This window comes from Pholcus phalangioides, unplaced genomic scaffold (assembly GCF_987345545.1).
Source record: "Pholcus phalangioides strain wild (caught in Gottingen) unplaced genomic scaffold, Ppha-v1.0 ptg000010l_1, whole genome shotgun sequence".
NCBI lineage: Eukaryota > Metazoa > Arthropoda > Arachnida > Araneae > Pholcidae > Pholcus > Pholcus phalangioides.
The window spans coordinates 28,168,004-28,188,985 of record NW_028301603.1 but is presented as its reverse complement, the minus strand read 5'-3'; the positions used below and the strand labels follow the sequence as shown (position 1 = coordinate 28,188,985).

The 20,982-nt window shown below is 42.2% G+C and overlaps 2 protein-coding genes across 2 annotated transcripts; both read right to left on the bottom strand.

The window, feature by feature from the left end:
* Window positions 1-3,063: 3,063 nt before the first annotated feature.
* Window positions 3,064-20,622, bottom strand: LOC149081206 (D-beta-hydroxybutyrate dehydrogenase, mitochondrial-like). The gene is made up of 3 exons (XM_089238029.1): window positions 20,155-20,622; window positions 13,629-13,781; window positions 3,064-4,720 (listed from the first exon to the last, which is right to left on the bottom strand). The coding sequence occupies exons 1-3, from the start codon at window positions 20,474-20,476 to the stop codon at window positions 4,227-4,229; spliced, it is 969 nt and encodes a 322-aa protein (XP_089094155.1). The 5' UTR covers window positions 20,477-20,622; the 3' UTR covers window positions 3,064-4,226.
* Window positions 9,316-12,420, bottom strand: LOC149081207 (m7GpppX diphosphatase-like). The gene has a single exon (XM_089238028.1). It carries the CDS (start codon window positions 12,401-12,403, stop codon window positions 11,366-11,368), a length of 1,038 nt encoding a protein of 345 aa, XP_089094154.1. The 5' UTR covers window positions 12,404-12,420; the 3' UTR covers window positions 9,316-11,365.
* Window positions 20,623-20,982: the final 360 nt, after the last annotated feature.

Here is a 20,982-nt window from a genome sequence, read left to right as displayed (position 1 = left end):
TCTAGTCCCCCGGATAAGTTTACATAGGGACATTTTTAAACGACCTGAAATTCCTTTACAACGAAATTTTATTATAACGAAGTGATTTCTACGGTCTCTTGGAGTTCGTTATAACGGGATTCGACTGTATTTTTAAGACGGGCCAAAAATAAATACCGTATTCCTCCGCATTAGCCGGCATGCCGGGAAATACTTAACTATTCGGATGGATTGAATGGGCTGATATTTGAAGCTTGTCTGTTCTGTGAATTGTAGTACCCTTTTTGTGTTTCGCGAACCAAGTTGGAGGCAGTAAATAGTTCAAATTTCACGTTTGCTACCATACACCAGGGCCGTCTTAAGAGCATCATGGGCCCCCGGGCCAAGTGATTTTTTTGAGGCCCCACCTGGTTTATTCTAGAAAATTTCAACCAGATTTAATTTTTGTGGGGCCCCTCTTCTCTTGAAGCCCCCGGGTGGGCCCATGCGTTAAGACGGCACTGCCATACACAAGTCTTGGTTTATTGCGAATGTCGGATATTAAGCATATTCGTTCTCGTAGATTAAATGTTCTAAATGGGGGGAAAAATTGTATTCCTTGATGATGAGTTAAGGTTCGAATAAGCGGAAAAAAAATATCTTGTAAAATTGTATTGATATATTGTAATACAAAAGCGACAGCATATTTATTTCTTCATTATCTGAACGTGCGGAATTCAGGTATCCGTATTTCGTATCAGGATAAAGATAAGTTAGAGCAGGGGACTTCAACCTTTCAGGCGTTTTTGTGGGCACGGCCGTAGCGTGCCTTCTCGGGGGGCACACTCGAAAGAGTTATTATACACTGGTGTAAGAAATTAAGAGAATTTGCAGTCTTGGTCTATTATCTCTAGAACTACTGTACCGATTTTAATGAAATTTGATATGTACGTACATTGATACAGTACAAAAATAACCATTCAATAATTGTAATACACACGCATGATCGTGCGTAACACTCGTTGGCGTCGGAAGGTATGAAACAGCGGTTGCAGAATAAACAAAAAAAATGGGTTAATAGGGGGGGGGGGGGTATGGTCCCCTCTTACAGATATACAGGTCTCGCAGCGTGATTTCATACTTGAAATAAGGCAGTTTATCATTTCCCGTGGGAATTGGTCCCACTCGTTCAGCAACGCTGTTTTCATTCCCTGGATGGTTCCCGGAAGGGGGTTGCGAGTTGCAATTGCCTTCCCTAGAGCGTTCCAGACATGTTCTATAAGGTTAAGGTCTGGAGATCTGGCTGGCGAATATCCTCACTCTAGAAAATCGTCGAGCAGAAGAGCTCTATGTGGCCTCGCGTTATCATCCATTAAAATGAACTCAGGGCCAACTGCACCCCTGGAAAGGTGAACATAGGGCTCCAAGACCTCATCCCTATACCTCGCACCAGTCACAGTGCCTCTTTCAAAGACATGGAGAGGTGTGCGGCCATCCAACATGATGCCGGTGATGAGAATCGGTGCTTAGGCTGAACCGGGACTCATCAGTGAAGAGAACGGTCGCCCATTGATCCATACTCCAATCTCTATGCTCTCTGCACCATGATAAACTGTCCGTAGAAGTGAGCGGGACGCAAACAGCAGGTCTTCTTGCAAACAACCCTCTCTCATGAAGTCTTTTGGAAACAGTCACCCTTGATACACGGGTTCCTGTGGCTGCATGCGTCACGAGAGAGCTGGGAAGCTGTAGCACTCCTGTTACGCCTCGCTATAATCGACAAATGGTGATCTTCTCTGGCCGTCGTGGCTCTTGGACGACCTTGCCCAGGCTTTCTTTCGATGGATCCGGTATCCTGGAACTGTTTCCATAAGTTACACACGACGCTGGGCGTTAAATTGAACTCTCTACAAATCTGGACTTGAGATTGGCCTGCTTCTATCCTCCCCACAATTCGCCACCTCATTCCATCATCGAAACGTTGGTGGTTACTCATTTTTATTGTTACAATTTGAAATTAACCGATTGCTGCAAAATAACACCAAGAAATTCGCCGAGGTGTGCTAGCGAACGAAATGCGTCTTAACTTACGCGCGCTTATAAAGCCTGTTTCTCTACTGGCTCCGCCTACACACACGTGTACGCTTACGTATTTGACGTACAAGATTTGCATTTTTGTCTAGAAGCAGTGGTTTTACATTCCGTTCAGTTCTTTTCATGAAATTCGATAAAATATGCAAATTCTCTTAATTTATTTCACCAGTGTACAAAAAGAGTACATTATTTTGTGGGGCCGCGGTTGCAGGCCAAATTAAACTTTCCACAAAGTCCGCAGGCCACTAAATCATACCGCGGTATTCTCAGTTATTAAACAGGGTTCCCAAATTTATTGAACTTTTTTTTTCCCCTCTGAATTTAATTCTCTTATTAAATTTTAATTTATACTCAAATAATTTCCTTTAAAATTATTTTAAAAAAAAATCCGTTCATTATTTTTAATTGATTATTTCTTTTATTAAATCTGAAATTACTTTTTTATTCATTTGCAATTTTCATTAATTAAGAAAAATTGTTTCTTTCAAAAATTCTTTTTCATGAATTATTACTCATTATTTATTAATAATAGATTTTTTATAAATCGTAACGTTTAATTTTAAAATTATTTTTCATTAGGGTTTTTTTTTTAGCATTTCTTTGAATTCTGTATTTAATTAATGCATGCCTTTCGAATGTCTAATTTGGCCTCTTGAAATATGTAGCCGAAATGAAAACATAGGACTCAAAAAAAGTGTTTTAGCTCCGGGTCCCTCGAATTCGTTACGGCCCTTTTAAATGCATCGAATGCACAACATTACTGGATCTGGAAAGAATCTCGCGCAGTCCTAATTACAGATTTGCAATAGCCAGAGCTATTTTTTTGGAATTTCATCGTTTTTCTATGTAAAGTACTATTTTCTAAAAATGGTCGGTGGGCCACGTTTGATTCGCGGGCCGTGGGTTGGAGGACCCTGGGTTAAAGCAAAAAGTGAATGCTCAATTTTTTATTATTGTTTTGCCCTGTATTTTTTTTTTAGATAATACAAGCTTTGAGGATTTTAAAAAAAATTATAATGTGCATGATATTTTAATAAGAAGTCATGAAACAACTCGTATATATCTGCAATTGACAGCCATGGTAATGAATGCATTCACATACAGTGCCGAAGTTCAGGCTTGAAATAAAAAAATTCAGCATAACTCAGATCAAAGGTGTATTTAGCGGGTTTGGTGCCCTGGCACCGTACCACAAGGGACACCAATTTCATCCTTCAACATTACAAGGGGGGGAGCAAAATGTTTTCTTGCCCTTGCTGAAGAGGTATCTAGTTGCGGCCCTGTTTGCAAACATACGAGTGTGAAGGAACAGGCAAGGCCATCTTAAGCGTATGATGGGCCCCGGGTCAATTGGTTGTTCTAAGGACCCTAGCTGACTATGAATGATTGTCTACTAATTTATAACAAGATCGCAATCACTGGGGACCCCACAATTTGCTCTTGAGGTTTCCGGTCGGGCTCGTGCGTTAAGGAACAGGTTGGTGAGCGACCAATAAAGTGTGCGTGCAAGTGATTAACCAAAAGAAAAACCAAGAGTGTTTGAGCATGGGAGTGACTTATAAAAAGCGAGGGAACCGATCGGTGAATGAGAAAGAGTGACCTAGAGAGAGGAACGATGTAAATGAGTGACCAGAAGAGCGATTTAGAGCAGTGGCTTACAACATTTAGAATCCCGCTGCCCGGTTTTTTTTAATGGAAGGCCCGGACATAAAACACGACTAATGGAGGGAAAATGAAACGAATTAATACCCGGTACCGGACCGGGTTTGAGAGACACTAATTTACAGTGTAAAAACATGCCAGTGACCCAAACAGTGTGCAGGCCTGTGTGAATGATCAAAAGAGTAACCTAGAGAGTAAAGGACCAAAAAATGAGAGACCAAGAAATTGTGCAAGCGTGTGAGTAACTTAGAGAAAGAGAGAGACCATTAGAGTGACAGAGGCATATATTCACTAGGGGTGGGGCGTGTGCTAAGCTGGCTGTAAACAAGATCGGCAAATTTGAAAAATGAGTGGGTCAAGAAAATTAGACAACATTGGGAAAAGGACGGCAAAAGATTTACGTTGCCCACAGGCAGCAAAACCTTAAATCCGTCGGCCGAAACACCCTACAAGTGATAATCACGTCACGTCAGCGTAGTGTGTTTCGGCCTTTAGATGGTTGGCTGGTGACGTCAACGATGCAACACCGATTGAGCAATGTATCCCAATAAATAATCTCTAACTGCCGTTGGTAAAGCAGCTAGCAGTTTGTACCCACATATATATACGAGGGGAGCGCTCAGATACCGCGGTCTTGGCTTATCGCTCAGCATCGCGTGTTCAATGTCTCTCGGCAATGTAGAATCTTCAAATCTTGCGGGACTGCTCATGCCGTAGTTTCTCACGACAGACTCGTGATATTGTTTGAAGTAAGGTCCGTACTCTCGACGGTCTTCCTCGGACATCTCGTCCCACATCCGGCCCGCCTCTTTCCTGTGGCCGGCCATGATCGACGTCAGTCTCGCCAGGTCGCCCGGTTGAACCAGTGCCACCGAAACGCCGTGTGATCCGAGCTCTATCCTCAAGGCGTCGTGAAATCCTTCGAGAGCGAATTTGGTCGCTGAATACACAGAAAGACCCGGATATGCAACAAAGCCATTCACACTCGTGATTGTTATGAGACGACCTGAAACGAGATACAAACGTAATTATTTTCATTTTGCAGTAGTTAATCTGATTCAGTTAATCATGCGGGCGTGACATCTATAGGTGGTGGTGGCCCACATTTCCCTATGAGACTGAAACCGAAACATTTTTTAGGCGATTCTCACACACAAATAATATCGTCAATTTTTTTCTAAATATTGCCGATTTTACGACCAGCAATCAGGCGCGGATCCAGAATGATATGTGACGGGAGGCGCTAATTGTGTAAATTTGTTTGATTATTCCGTATTTTACGGGACAGACAAATTTTCCCATATTATTCGGCTGTTAGGAGGTGCGGTCGCTCCTATCGCTCCCCCCTGGATCCACGCCTGAGCGAAAGCAGACACCTTCAGCTACGAATGGCAGGCATCTTCAGCTGCGAAAGGAGCAAAGCGAATTTTATCTTCAACTGCGAATGAGCCAAGGCAGATATCTTCAACTGCAAATGAAGCTGCGGTAACATCCTCAGCTGCAAATGGGCTAGAGACAGAAATCATCCACTGCAAATGGGCCACGGCCGTCTTAAGAGCATCATGGCCCCCCGGGCCAAGTGGTTTTTTTGAGGCCCTACCAGGTAAACTCTAGAACATTTCAACCAAATCTCATTTTTATGAGGCCCCTCTTCTCTTGCTGCCCCCGGGCCGTGCCCGGGTGGGTCCATGCGTTAAGACGGCACTGAAATGCGCTAGAGGTAGACATTTTCAGTTGCAAATGGGCTAGAGGCAGAAATCATCAGCTGCAAATGGACTAGAGGTAGCTTCGAATGGGGTGAAGGGAGGCACCTTTATAGCTACAAATGGACTACTACTACTACTACACCAGACATGCAACTCGTCCATATTCTTCTACGGAATGGGTACATGTTGGAATGTGCATGTATGAGTAGTGAACCTGACGTGATGTTTGTTTCTTTATAATCAGGGTTACCATCTTCAAAAACTGAGAAAACGAGGACGCTTGTGTAGTCACCCTCAGTAACGTCACTTGTACCAACAACAGATATGACGCCACTATTTTGAAGAAGAAAAAAACCGGCCATAACAATAGGTTTTCGAACTATGAAACAGAACCACTAAAAAAAACAGGAAAAAATTCTGGGAATTCCGACGGTTATTGCCCAATGCGTGTGTGAAAAAACCCCACCAAAACACCCACATCAATGTAGAGATACACTACAAAAGTCCGTTATATATATAACGGCACATGTCACAAACACGAAAAAAATTGTCGTAATAACGGACTTCTAGTTATATAAGCAAATTTTTTTTTAATAACATTAACTCTCTTTGGCAATCGCCAGCAAATCACTCGTAATATCGAGATTCTCGTATAAGCCGTACTCACGTTATAACGGACTTTTACTGCATATCTTTCAAGGAGGGGGTAGAAAAAAGAAAAATAATTCCAGAAACCTGAAAAGGAGGACAACACGGTGAATTTTCCAAAATGTAGTTGGACGTTTGAAACGACATCAAAAAGGACGTCTGGTACCCTTACTTTGTGTATTGCTTGTTATGTGTAGTGCCATGGGCCCCCACATCCTGGATGCAGGGCGTCCAGGACTTTCACGAGCCCCTTTATGAGGAATTTACAGCGTGAAAACAAAAATGATGAGAATGTCGTCCCGGGCCTCAGGGCTGGAGCCCTGTCAGCCCTACCCTTGTGGGTGGGGGCCACGTGTAGTGCTGCCATCTGCCATATTGAATAATTGAGTGGTCCGAAGCCTACAGGAATTCCTCTCTTGATACTGAAATATTGAATAATTGTATCGTTGTAAGACTCTGAGAGAGACAAGACATTTAACGGGGAGATCGGCTCGCATTTGCGCGCCTTGAAGTTGGAAACCAGCTACAAATGAACAGGAGGCAGAAATCATCAGCTTCGAATGGCACGGATGCAGGCGGGTGCAGGGCAATGAGTCAGAGACGCGAGAAATCAATCCGAGGCACTGAGAATTCCAGAGCCACCTTATCTATACGCAGATCTACAACTAGAAACGAAAACTTACCCTGTAGCTCGGAGCTAATATCCGTTTTGGTGTCCACCCCTCCCCCACAATTTCCGTGGTTTTGAACGGAAAAAGAGTGCACTCACGCTTTTCCTCGCCCAGCGCCCGAGAGCGAGGAATCAGATATCTTTATCGTCGTCCACAGTTGCGGCTCTGCCTAAAGATCGTAACCAGAGGCGTGTTTACAGGAGAGAGGTTATTGGTGGTGGCTGTAGCCAGGGCCACAACTGGGGGAAGGGGCGATCTGTGCCCCGGGCTCTGGGTCAAGTAGGGTGCTGAATTTTCCCCATATATGACTCATTAAACGTTCAAGAAAAATCTGTGATAAATGACTGTCATGCGAGATAGCAGCAGTCTTGACTTCAGGGTAGCTATACCCTGATTGTCAATCCCTGCCGTTCGTTACTCTCAACCGCGCCAGGGCCATCCTCTCCTCACATCCCAGACGCTGAGCCTGATTAGAAAATGATTGCGAGACGAATATCTTCCGGTAATTCTTCATGGTATTTTGGTTTTTTCCAAAAGTATTCGTAGGAAAAGTTAAGGCACTTCGTGAAAGTGGGGCCCCCATGCGGCGGCCTGTTTCGCACGGCAATGAGGGCGCCCTCATCCTTTATCCATGCCCAGCAGCCCCCGATTGCTTGGGTATGGATAAAGGATGGGGGCATCTGCACCCACGAGCATTTCATTTTCCACAAGGTTTCAAAGACATTCGTCATAATTAGCGCTCACTTATTGTTCACTTTTGCCATCATTTTTGGAGAAAAATTGGCCGTGTGTTTCACGGGGAAATATGGTCATTTGTTACAACTTCGAGGTCCATATCGGAAATATTGACGCTCTTTTGCTGCTATCAATCTGAAAACTTTAGAACTTCGTTAATGAATCACAAACAGGAAAATAGACCTTATGCTGCCATCTAATATTTAGAAAGCAAACGAAAAACTGTAAATTAACACTCTCTCAACCATAGATGGCAGCAAATTCATGGGATTATTTCAACATTTGTCAAAGCCGTTCATATTTCATGTCAACAAAGATGGCGGATCGCTTGTTGTATTTGCAGTCGTGACCCCACGGGATGTTCTCGACCATATAGAGCATAGGTTCCCAACCTTTTTTGTTCCATCGCCCCCTTCTTCAGAAATTTTTTTCTCCCATCGCAAACTAACCCATAGGATCCTATGTTATACCCACAGCTTCTACCGCCCCCCTGGAACTTTCCATCGCCCCTAAGGGGGCGTTAATGCCCAAGTTAGGAATCACTGAGGATACTGTCTACCATCAATGTAACAAACTCATCTCAGCTGTAACTTGAGAGCGGCAGTTGGGAAAAAACACGGCAATGGTTGTCCAGGTAATGGACAAGTATAAATAATCTATAGATAGATAGATTAACGTCCTCTATGCCTGCTTAGGGCTTAAATCAGGGGCATAGCCAGAAATTTCGTTCGGGGTGGGGGAGGGACCAAAGTGACAGAACAATGGATTTGGCCATCTTTTTCCCTGTTTTGGGTCATTTTCTCACATTTCGGGGGGGGGGACCAGACCCCTAAGTTCCCCCCCCCCCCTCGCTAAACCCCTTGGCTTAAATAATCTATAAACGTTCAATTTATATACATTACTGATGTAAATATGGTCGGTGTTGACTTCATGCAATTTTTCCCAAAGCTGTACGTTTCTGACCCATGTATAGTTAGTTTCCTTATTTTATTTTTTCTCCTTATATTTTTTGATGAAGGGTTCACTACTAAATTCTCAACGATTGATACTAGACTTTTTTATTTTTTTTAATGGATACCAGATGACAGCAGCTGTCTGCCTTCCATAATCGGTCTCATTATTCCAGTCGGTCGACAGATGGCAGCAAAGGTCCTAAAAAATGTTTAGATATTTAAATTAATATTCAAGTTCTGGGCGACAAAAAGAAATTGAAGTACATGGCTGCATAATTTAGTGACCTCAAAATTCAAACAGGATAACATTCAAGGGTGACAAACCATCTTGAGTCCCATCACACCAGAATACTGCATTTGGCACAATTCTTCTCTTCCCCCCCCCCCCCCCCACCATTTAAATAGGGAAGGGAAATCGATTGCCAGGTTATCATTCTTGCTTTGGAAGGTAGATGGCGGCACGTGACGCATACGCCCTCGCAACCACCTCTTCAGACACACACAGCGTGATCAAAATAGCACTCCTGTTAAAAGAAAACTAGACTGGTGTTCCATTTAATAAAAAGACGTTTGTGGAAGTCAAACCGACCACGACTCCGTAAAGAGTCATAGAAGCCAGATGGCAACACCTCAACCAGTAATAAAATACCTTGAGCCAATAGAGGTCTCTACCATGCAAACAATCTCTTACAATTATGGCAAACGAAGTCATTTCAGAAAATTCAAATCCCAATTTTAATTGCCAGGTCATAGTTCAGCTGAAGAGACACAGGTAAAAGTTAATGAGTATTGATGGGATAACAGGCCGCAACAGGAACCGCATTTGTGATTGGATAACAATGAAAATTTGTTATATCGAACAATAAAGAAAAATATATTTTAGTGAATCATGTAAAAACTTTATTTGATAAAACATGTATAAAATTTTATTGTAATGAACAGGGCCGCAACTAAAGACGAGCAGGTGAAACCAGTGTCCCCGTGCGTTGCACCAGAGGTAGTGCCAATTCTTTTACTACTACTCCAACATTAGAAGGGGGAAAGGTTTCAAAATATGTGCCTGTCCACGGCCGACTCTGGATAAGACTAACGAAGCTAGAAATCATGTGATGTTATTCGGCGCTGTATTTGTATTCTATTCGTCCGACCTAGGGAATATATTTCCTATGATTAAATATATTCTGTGGGATTATGCTGTAAGAGTTTAATAAAAGATCTTTTACAAAACTTGCAAAACCACCAATAAATGTCACATTAAAGCAAATAAGTTCTTTTTCAGGTTTTGTAAAAGATCTTTCATCAAACTTTTATAGTGTAATCCCAACCCTATGTGAATATAAACATTCCCTACCTTCACCCCCAGCACATCAGCAGGAATGTCACGTGATCAAACATATCCAGATGGCCATGCCTGAGGTTTGGACAGATAAAGCCATGTGATCTCTAGCTTTATTGGCCTTGGATTGAGCCAGTCATGGCTTGTTCCAGCTGACCAACCATCTCACAATGGTCGATAGACCCTGGGCGGTGCACGGTATGAAATGAAATGACCAAGCATCTGGTTGCGGCCCTGGTAATGAAAGATGGATGCGAAGAACCATTCCTTAAAACGCAATACAATGAAGTTGATAACAAAAATGTGGCTATCAATCACAAAGACCTGAATTCCTATCCGTTCTTTCAAATCGGCATTTGAAATACATGCGACACAAAGAACGCAGATATTTAGTTTGACAACTTCCTCAGCAACATCCTGTTTCACACAGAAAATGTGAATACACATCAGCAATGGCATTGTCCCAAAAATACATTCCAAATACGGTAGAGCCCAGATAATCGGAGTCTCTTCTGAGTTTTGCCAGAGATCTCATACCATACATTTTTTTCTTTCTTACTGAATGAATGATTGATTTTAGCTAAACTACCCCAGCAACGCTCGTAAACATTCCATATCAGTGCAATTTGGGAAGGGGAACTCGCAGAACAATGATGCCACCCACAATTTGGTTTTAATTCGCCTATATAACCACTTATGCTAACAACTATGATGTAGCATATGGTACTTCATTGCTATATCAGCCTTGGTAAGAAACAGGAATTTGCACATCACTGCCACAGTTTCTTTTGCACTTAGCTAGCAATATTTGCCATTCAGTTATTCAGCTTAAAGCTGGGTTTCTCATAGGAGCAGGTTTTCCGTGCCACACGCAACATGAATCGCCCTGAACAACACGTCGTCCCCTCATCAATAAGGGAAAGCAGTATGACCATTTTCCTATGGGGGGCAAACTGTCTCATGACAGTGCTTTACAACGAGCACAATTGGCACACTGCTTCTAAAGGAGTCAAACGTGCCGTGCATTTCGCTGATCTTCTATTCATTTTTGTTGTGTTTTTTTTCTCTTCCTTTTTTTTTGTGCAAAATGGTAAAAATACATGGATATACAGATGACAGAACAGGTGATGCGCCATGCCAGGAAAACACAAACACGCAGCATGATAACGTCACAGGTTTCTGCAGACGCGAAAGAGGACCTATTTGGTTTATGTGGCACAGAAAACCTGCTCCCAGGAAAACCCAGCTTCAGGATAAAAATGGACCAAGTATATCGCCATATCCTGAGTGGCACAGTTATCCTGAATTTTTCCTCTGGGTGGGATTACATAGGCCAAATTCCAGAGACGTTTTTCGGCAATTTTGATGTGTGCGCTAACCCAAAAAAAACAGTTGCCAAACAACAGTATAATGGAAATTCACAGATTCGAGAGCTTAATAATGTATTCCTTTATATCCCGATTCCAAGCTGGTTATGGTCCTGATTAGCTCGGATTATAAGGGCTCTACCGCATCTCACAAATCAGTAGATTATTAAAAATCTATCAGTACATTATCACTGGTGGGCTTTTCTCTAATTACAACAAGCCAAATTGCAACGGTTCACTGATCAAACACTTTTGCCTCTAGAAGTTTGTTGTAGAGGGTTTCGTTCTTCTTGACTGTGAAGACGAGGGTGGCTCGCTTATAATAATCAGAAGCTATCTCCAAGTTGTTGATGACGTTGTCCAATAGATGAGCATGCTCGGGTTGTATCCCGCCGGCTGATGACTTGACGCAAGTGAAATGAACGTGAAAATGATAGAATGATGGTAGGTAATGGACGAATGCCCGGAGTTCACTGCCAGAGATCCCATACTTTTTCCTGATAGCGGCTAAACTCTTCGAGAGCATGTTTCGGAGGAGAGGCAAATGGTCAGCGGTCAGGTCTCGAAGGGACCTGATCCCTTTCTCGAAGGGGATGGCCAGGACGTAGAGGTCATCGATTTGCAGTCCGTTCCACTTCAAGTCCGGCAGCAGGACGAACCCCGTGTCGGCGTCCGGATCCTCGAAGATTATCCTCTCGGATTCGCTCTTGTGCTCGAGGATGTTGTAGACCCACTGCAGGGAGAACTGCTGGCCGTCCAGGTGGGGCAGGACGACGTCCCTGTGGATCTCCGGGGTCTCCCTGGTCACGAATACTGGCTGGTGGAGGTACTTCTGGATATGTTTCTCTGTCGCCGGGTGTATGACAGTGGTCTTGACGGAGTTCAGCTCCGGTAGCGGGAACCCGTTGTAGCTGGCGTAGACGTCGTTGACGAAGTTGTTCTTGAGGCACGTGTTCTCGGACAACATGCTCTTGGTCGTGTCTACGTTGAACGCCTGTTTCTCGAGGACGACCACGGCGGCGGCGCCGCCCGGATGCTCGAACGCCCCTTCGACGAAAATGGCTTTGCGGTTGGTGTCCTCGCCGAGGACGCGCTTGAACTTGAAGCCCTTGAACGACTCGAGCGTCGTCGAGACCTTCGGCTTCTTCGGACTTTTGTTCGACTCGTTGTCCTCCACAGGCTTTTTCTTCGTTTTGTTCTCGTCTGCGTTTAATGTTTTCGATGACATGTCAACAACGTTGTTTTCGCCATCCATTTTCGGCGCTGTCTCCATTTTTTTTTTTCACTTACTTTGACACTTGAACTTGTGGCTTTCCGATTTAACCGACAAGCGTTGTTTTGATTGCCCTATTGATTGAAGACAAAGCGAGAAAAAAAAAATTCTCGAAAAATTATTGACCATATTTGTATCTTTTCTGAGAACGACAACAAAGATTAAACTTGAATGTTAATGGGTAAAAAATAAAAAATTAATCTTCTTAATTTTATTAAATTTTAATAATGGTTTTAATTGATAGTACGATCGCTACGAGACCCATGAGAAACCCGTGACCTAGGCCAGTGGTTATCAACTGGTTCTGCATGGCTCTTTGGCCTCCATGTCCTTTTCCCAGCAGCTCCGCGGCCACTCGAGTAAAACTAAATAAATCAGTTAACAAATGAAAAAAGAGGCCTACGGGACTTCACCATAAAAATTACATACTTAAAAGCAGGGCCGCAACTAGATGCTTGGTCACTCGGAGCAAGCACGCATTTTGGCAATCCCCCCCCCCCCCCCCGCAATATTGAAGTGTGAAATTTGCTTCCCATCTGATCCGGTGCACTAGACCCACCTTCTTCCCCCCCCCCCCCACCTCTAGTTGCGGCCCTGCTTAGATACTTTGCAAGCCGTGTGAAGCACGCATTTTTATGTGGAAGAAGTAAACGGGGTGAATTTCGCTCGCTCCTTTGGTCCAGTACCTCGTGCGCCGTTTATGCATATATGACATATAAATTCAAAAGTTGGTGCCACAGCACCAAATGGGGGGGGGGCGTAATTTACATGGGGCGCAGGTGGGCCAATCTGCCTTTTCTCCAATGTGGCCGGCTGGGCTTTCTGGCCTTGCTTTACCCTGGGAAGTTACATGCGGAAGTTAAGGAACGATTTGCCATTAGTAGTGTGCAGAGAAATGTACGTGTGCTACAAATGACGAAATACAACAGATACAATAAAAGAGCATGTGCAGGCAAAACAAACAATACCAAATAGCCTTTTTTTTATTTAGTTTTAGGTAACATTTATCACATTTTCTTTTACGTATAATCAGGGCCGCAACTGGGGGGAGGGGGTTGCAGGAGGATCTGGTGCCACGAGCGCCGGACGAAATGGGGCGCAAATTTCACTCTTTAACTTCTCCTTAACAGTATGAGGGGGCGCCAAAATGCGTTCTTGCCCCGGCTGACCAAGCATCTAGTTGTGGCCCTGTGTATAATCAAAGAAACAATATATTGCTACTCACCACGGCTTTTCCTGAGCAACGGTAGAAAGGATTTGGTCACCCGGATTGTACCCAAGAGGTTCACTTGAACCAAGCGATTGCATTGCTCCATCGTTAACCAATCGAATTCTCCACATGTGCAGACTCCAGCGTTGTTTATCAGGCACCACAGCTCTTGAAAGAAAAAAAAAATGTGTTTACATGCTTTCCTCTTTATTTTTTCATCCCAAAGGAAAAAGAATTTTTCGCAACACACTACAGTAAAATCCGTCTTAATGGAAACCCCTCAGATGCGGTCACCCGTCTTTTACGCCCAAATAATTTCCCCCTTTTTTATTAAAAGTATGCATTACAAACCCCCGATCGACTATCGCCCCCTGTTTTATGGGCGAATTTTTTTGCCCCGCCGGTGACCGCAACAGAGATGTTTTGCCCTTACTGTACTACTACTACTAAGATTACCAGACGTCCTCCTTTTTAATGTCATATCCAGCGTCCTCCTACGTTTTACAAAATTCACCTTTGTGTCCTTCTTTTGAGGTTTCCGGAATTATTTTTATTTTTCTTCTGGGGAAAAATCTTTTTTTTCTCACTATATAACATATATCCCTTGTTCCCCCTCCCCAACACAAGTTTACATGCTTTGACCAATCGTCGTATAAATTCAGAGTGGCGCACTTTAGTAACACTGAAAAAAGCAGACATGCATGAAGGAAATGCATGTCAGCGTAATGAATGCGTAAATAAAATGCATGTCTGCTTTTTCAGTATTGCTGAAGTGCGCCATTACCCCATGCGCTACAACTGTTAGAACGCACGCGCGGTTGCACGCTGAAATAACTTCACAGGGCTGGCGTCTACACCTTTTATTCACTGTGACGCAGATTTGCATACAGTTTCTTTTTTTTTCTTCCCCAGGTTACATTTGCATATGCATGGTGTTCTTTTTCTAACGATAAATTTCAACAGGAATGCCGTTTGAACGTTGGCGGAGCGGCCGTTTCTTACGTTTCATGTAAGGCCCCTTTCACACGGAGCGGATGCAGACGCGGGTCCGCATCCGCATGCCCTTTCACACGAGCACATATTTGCGGGCGAATTTGAAAGGCTGATTTTGTTTTCATCCAGTGAATGCCATACGTAGATAACATTGTTTAATAAAAGTATTCAATTTTAAAAGTTAAAATATGAACCCATTTTTGACCGCCCCTCAAATTCATGCACAAAATTGCACAATTTGTTTATATATGATAACCTGGTTACTTAAATAACATATTTGAGAAGTTCCAAAAAATTGGATAGCAATTTATCATGTTTTTCTTTGTAATTAATGCAAATTTACAATTAATAAACTTTTTGATTAATATAAATTAACTTGATTTAATAAAAATAACTAGTGGTTATTGTATTGGGAACCTCTGACAATAAAGTTCGGTGAATGAAGTCAGAACGGCCGATCTGGCAACACTGGCGAAGCAAAACGCTGCACATGCGTAGCGGCATGTGTTGACCATCCGCCGCCACCGTTGTTCAGTTGAGCGTCGTTTGTGTTCCGTGAAAGACTTGTTTTACAAAGTGCTTGTTTAGTGCGTTGGTTCTTAACTGAGAACAGGAAAATCCACAAGGAATTTCTACCTGAGGGAACGACGATGAATCCTGCAAGGTACATTGAAATTTTGACCCGTTTCGTGAAACGTCTACGCACAACAAGGTTCATGGTTTCTTGTTCACGACAATGCTCGCCCTCACACAGCCAATATCGTCAAACAGTTCCTGGCAAAAAGGGGGTGGTGCAAATTGAACATCCACCATACTCGCCAGATCTCAATCCTCCAGACTTCTTCCTATTCCCACGACTCAAACTAGCTTTGAAGGGAAAGAGATTTGACGATATTCCTGACATCCAACGAAACGTGACGAGGCTTTTGAACTCCATCCCAAAAGAAGACTTCTTGCAAAGGACATGTATAGGAGATCTCAGCGGTGCATAGTAATGGGAGGTGACTATTTCGAAGGACAGATCTACGTTAATGTTACAGGACTATTCACCGAACTTTATTGTCAGAGGTTGTATTATGTGACAAAGAAAATTTCAGAAAAAAATATTTTTTTTTCTATTTTTAAAAAATTTATTTCCGTTAATGGTCATGGGGAAAAAAAATTCAAGATCGAAAATTAGGGTAAAATTTCCGAAAATTAAATTTTTGAAAAAAGCCATAAACAATTAAATTTCTTTGTAAACAAATTTTAAAAAATACTAAAGAGCGGTGTTTCTTAACCTTTTTTTGCCCGTGGCCCCCCTTTGAACCATATTTTTTTCTCGTGGCTCCCCTCTCTTACCCAAAGTTTTAAACTCTCATCAAGAAACAAGACACTTTATACGTATTGAAATTATTTTTTTCAGTGAATTTATACTGAACGAAAATTTTGCAAAGAGAATTGGCCTCCATACCACTAGCCTAGAATTTATTGATCTCCCTGCTAGTCCGAGTTCTATCAGGACCGTCTCAATATCATGCCCCCCCCCCCCCAGGCAAAGTGATGCTATGGTAGTCCCATACTTTAGCTGGAAATAAACAGCCTACATATTTCCTATTTATTTTCAAAATTAATTGTACTATACAAAATATCATAAGGTGGGGTCACTTATGGGCATGATGAGGCCCGTCACAAGAGTGGGACTGACAGAGCTACAGCCCGGGGCCTAATATGGTTTTCATCATTTTTTGTTTTTGTTTTTCATACAATAAATTTCATATAGGGAAGGGGGGGTCTGAAAAATTTAGCCGGGGACTTGAGAAAAACCCCATCCTAGGGAACTTGTAGCAAAATGTAGGCGGTGAGGCCTGGGTGGGTCCATGCCCTAAAGAAGGCCCTGGTTTTATGGGTGGTTTTGTTGGATTCTCTCTCACTGTAAGTGTTAGTCACTAATATAAAATCTTTATTTCTTCACACCTTAATTTTTCTTCTCAGTTCTCCAAATCACCTGTCATGGCCCCTTTCTCCATTTTCTTCCGTGGCCCCCTTGAAGTATCCCAGTACCACAAGGGGGTCATATGGCCCCCGGTTGAGAACCACTGCTATAGAGCACTGATTGGACCTTTTAATTTCTAAAAATGTTAATTTCATACAAAAATATGAATAAAAATTAATTGGAAATTTTTTTTAACAAAGCGTTGCGCAAATGAAACAACCAACGTCAGTCAAAAATATGTTAAAAATTTAAAAATAAATATTTAAAATAATTTTAAATATTCATATATTTATTATTTTTTAAATAATTTTAAATATTCATATATTTATTATTTTTTAAATAATTTTAAATATTAAAAATTTAAAAGGAAAAAATTAAATTTTTGAAGTTATTGAAGTATTTAGTCAATTAAAAATATTCGTAATGAATTACAGAACGGCTTATCATTTTACGTGTTATAGTACTGTATATAGATCGCAAATTTTATAGTGGTCTTTTTTTCTCTTTCAGAAATAAAATTTCATTCCCAATAGCGGTTACATTTTCATGGTCCCGTCAGTGGCCATTGTTGGCTGGTTTTATTGTATAAAATTGCAAAGTATGGTCAAAATTTACAGTTGCTATATCTCCTTTGTCTCAGAAGGAAACGGAGGGAAAGACGTATGTGGGTACATCATATTTGATGAACAGGGACATTCATATGGTGATTTTAAAGGTATTTACGGCAAATAATTAAAAAAATTCCATGCAAAATCATTTTAAAAGTAGCCAAAGATGCGAGCGAATTCCACCCGGACCCGTTCCGTGTGAATAGTCCCATATAACGTAATGTACAAAACCTGTATGTGCAGATGCGGAGCCCGTAGGTTTTGACACATGCGGACGACATCCGGACCCGCACGAACACTTCGAAGTTGCGGGCGCATTCCGTATCGTCTGAAAAAGACTCCGTTTATTCTGTATAACAAAAGTTAAAACTTCTCCCGCACCCGCATGCGCTCCGTGTGAAAGGGGCCTTCAGACCATGCATTCTTTGATGACAATTGTTTGCATTGGTGTGTACTACCGCCTTTCTAAGTTTTTCCCATTTTTTCTGAATCACCCTGAATATGCGTAGCGCTATCGTATTTATGTTGCCATAATTGTGCTTGTTCTCTGTCATACTGTTGCTGCCATCTGCCTTCCACATTTTGAAGTGAAAATAGACGAATTTTCATGTTATGCAAATTGCGTTGAGGGTCTGCTCCAGCTGCAAACTTTTTCCAGACTAGTCCTCCAACTTTTGAGAAGAGAGAGAGAAAAAGAAACTTTGCAACGCACTAGTGGACAGCAAAGGATTGTGCTGGGAAAGGAGTATCTGCAGTCCCCCACCCTCCATCAAAGCATTCGAAAGGATATATGGTAGGGAGGGGGGGTTGGCGTTAATGATGGAGCTTCTTAATCAGATCATGGCCCGCTAGTTTGAGTTTTTTCAACAAGAATGAAAAAAAAAAAGATAATATAATACCTACCAAAACTTTGACTGATTCAGTGGATTGACTCTATGCCCCGCAGATGCAGTGCTGTAATTATTAAAAAGGCCATGGCGTACTTATTCTTAAAAATATCTCAAATTACGTTATTTATTATGTTTATTTTTGATAATTCTTGTGAATCGTCCGATTTTCTTTCATCTCATAAGTTTGAGTAGTTTTGTAAAAAACGAAGTAGGCCTATATATGATTCTATTACGACATTATTTTCTCAGATATGTATTTTATTAGGTGATATCGGCGCACTTTTTTTTTAACGCAACTGTATCTCGGAAGGACCTGCAATAGGCCTCTACTAGATACTTGGATAGTCAGACGGGGCAAGCACGTATTACTAGGGTGACCATACGTTCCGTATTTCCCGGGACAGTCCCGGTATTTTCTCTTTTTTTGGCCATCCCGACTTTTTGGCAAAAGTGTCCCGGTTTTTCCCGTATTTCACACGAAGCCTACTTGAACTTTTATTCTTTATTAAAGTCGAAGATTGAATTATTTTTCAACTCAAATTATTTTATGATAGTTACAACTAGGCTGACCATATCTCCTCGAGATAAATACGGGACATCGGGATTCCAAATACGGGAAAATACGGGACATCACCAATTATCGCCAAAAACGACGCCAAAACCAAAAAAAGTTGCCAAATATTGTTGAAATTAAGGAAAAATCACAATGGCGGGAAATGATGCATTACTGTAAACTGCAGTGGATTAAAATCTATTCCACGAAAAAAAGAAAGTTTACCAAGGCAAATGTGGGGATTAATATTCCCATATATATAGTTGTAATTATCATACAATAATTTATGAGTTGAAAGATAATTTCAATCTTTGTCTTCAATAAAGAATAAAAATTCAAGCAGGCTTCGTGCGAAATACGGGAAAAACCGGGACACTTTTGTCAAAAAGTCGGGACGGCCAAAAAAACAGAAAATACCGGGACTGTCTCGGGAAATACGGTACGTATGGTCACCCTAGTTACAACTATATATGGGATATTAATCTCCCACATGTGCCTTGGGAAACGTTTTTTTCCCGCGGAATACATTTTAATCCACTGCAATTTGCAGCAATGCATCATTTCCCGCCATTGTGATTTTTCCGTAATTTCAACAATATTTGGCAATTTTGTTTGGTTTTGGCGATAATTGGCGAAGTCCCGTATTTTCCCGTATTTGGAATCCCGATGTCCCGTATTTCTCTCGAGGAAATATGGTCAGCCTACGTATTACCCGTGTAATACAGAAAGAGCAGTTAAGGGGGGGAGGAGAATTCGGTGCCTCCTCTGGATCAGAGCCTAGGGGCACCAGATCCACCTGCTAATTCCTAGTGGCAACCCTAGTCCTACGACTCACTTTTCGGCCGTGACCTATAGGTTAAAAACCCTGCCGCTGTGGAGGTTGAGTGGTCATAGTAAAGAACTCTAATCGCGATTTCCCGGGTGCGAACCCCACCGGGACTACAGTGGTGGTCGGTTGTGGAGGTTGAGTGGTCATAGTAAAGAACTCTCATCGCGATGTCCCGGGTGCGAACCCCACCGGGGTTTCCAACTTCGATACGCGAATGCGAGCTGATCTCCCCGTTAAAAAGTCTCGCCACAGACAGCAACAGGCCTACAAACGGTACAAATATTCAATTATTACACCTGACTTCTGAAATATACCGTCATAGCCAAAATCTCACTTTTCTAGCCCCCCCCCCCACAAATAAGTTTATATAAGAACAATGTAAAAATCTGGAATTCCTTTATAACGGAATTTCATTATTACGAAGTGATTTCTCTGTTCTCTTGGAGTTCGTTATAACGGGATTCGACTGTAGATGGCAGCACTGAAAAAAGAATCAGACGCGACACTGGATACGCACTCAGACTGTTAAGTACACACACTTACACTTTTGGCACAACTCGCTAGGTAGTAAATTGCGAATGGCGATAGAACCGAGTTGTGCTCGGTTTGAAAGAAAGAAAAGCTAAAAACCTCCGCTCTGTAGGATATTAAATTTTCTCACTCAAAATCAACCATTAATTCTGAACAACTCACCAGATTTTGTTTCTTGCAAGTAGTCTTTCAGCTTCGAGAGCGCCCCCTGTACGCTTTCGGGGTCCGTCACGTCCAACTGAACGACGTGCATCGACGCGTACTCATCATTCGAGATGACAGTTGTCGAGTTGAGGCAGCCGGCAAACACGACGCATCCTCTCGAGGCGAATCTCGTTGCAAGGTGTCGGCCGATCCCTGAATCGCAGCCGGTGATGAAGACCACCTTTCCTCTCGGATCGAGAAACGAATTATTTCCTCTAACATAAAAATACAGTAACAAAACGAACGCGATCGATGAAGCGAAAGCGAGCAGCAGCAGCATGGTCGGTCTCGGACTACACTGTAGTATTCTTTCAGAACCCGAATGAGATGAAAATGAGAGATACAACAGCGAACGACGCCAAACTGACTGATGAAGGAAGAAGAGCACTTTTTTTCTATTTTCTCTTCAAAAAGAAGCTTTTAACACGAAGAGACAAGACTGGAATCCTAATCAGGCCTTTTTTCTCTCCCCCCCACGTCTTTTTCTTCTATAGATATGATAGTAAAAGTGGCATCGAAAACAAAAACTGAGCTGAGTAAAACAAGAAAAATAAAAAGCTTTTTGCAATATGGTAATGGTGTACCAATCTTTAAGAGGGACGTCCAGAACGATTTAATTTTTAGATAACTGTGAGTAGTGTCCGGATAATGTCCAAATGGATAAGTGCATATGCAATTGCATATTTTAGCACTTTTTATAGTTACTGCGTATATAAACAGGGGGCGCATTTATGGTTTTTCCACCTGTGGGCAGAGCCGCAACTAGATGCTTGGTCACCCGGGGCA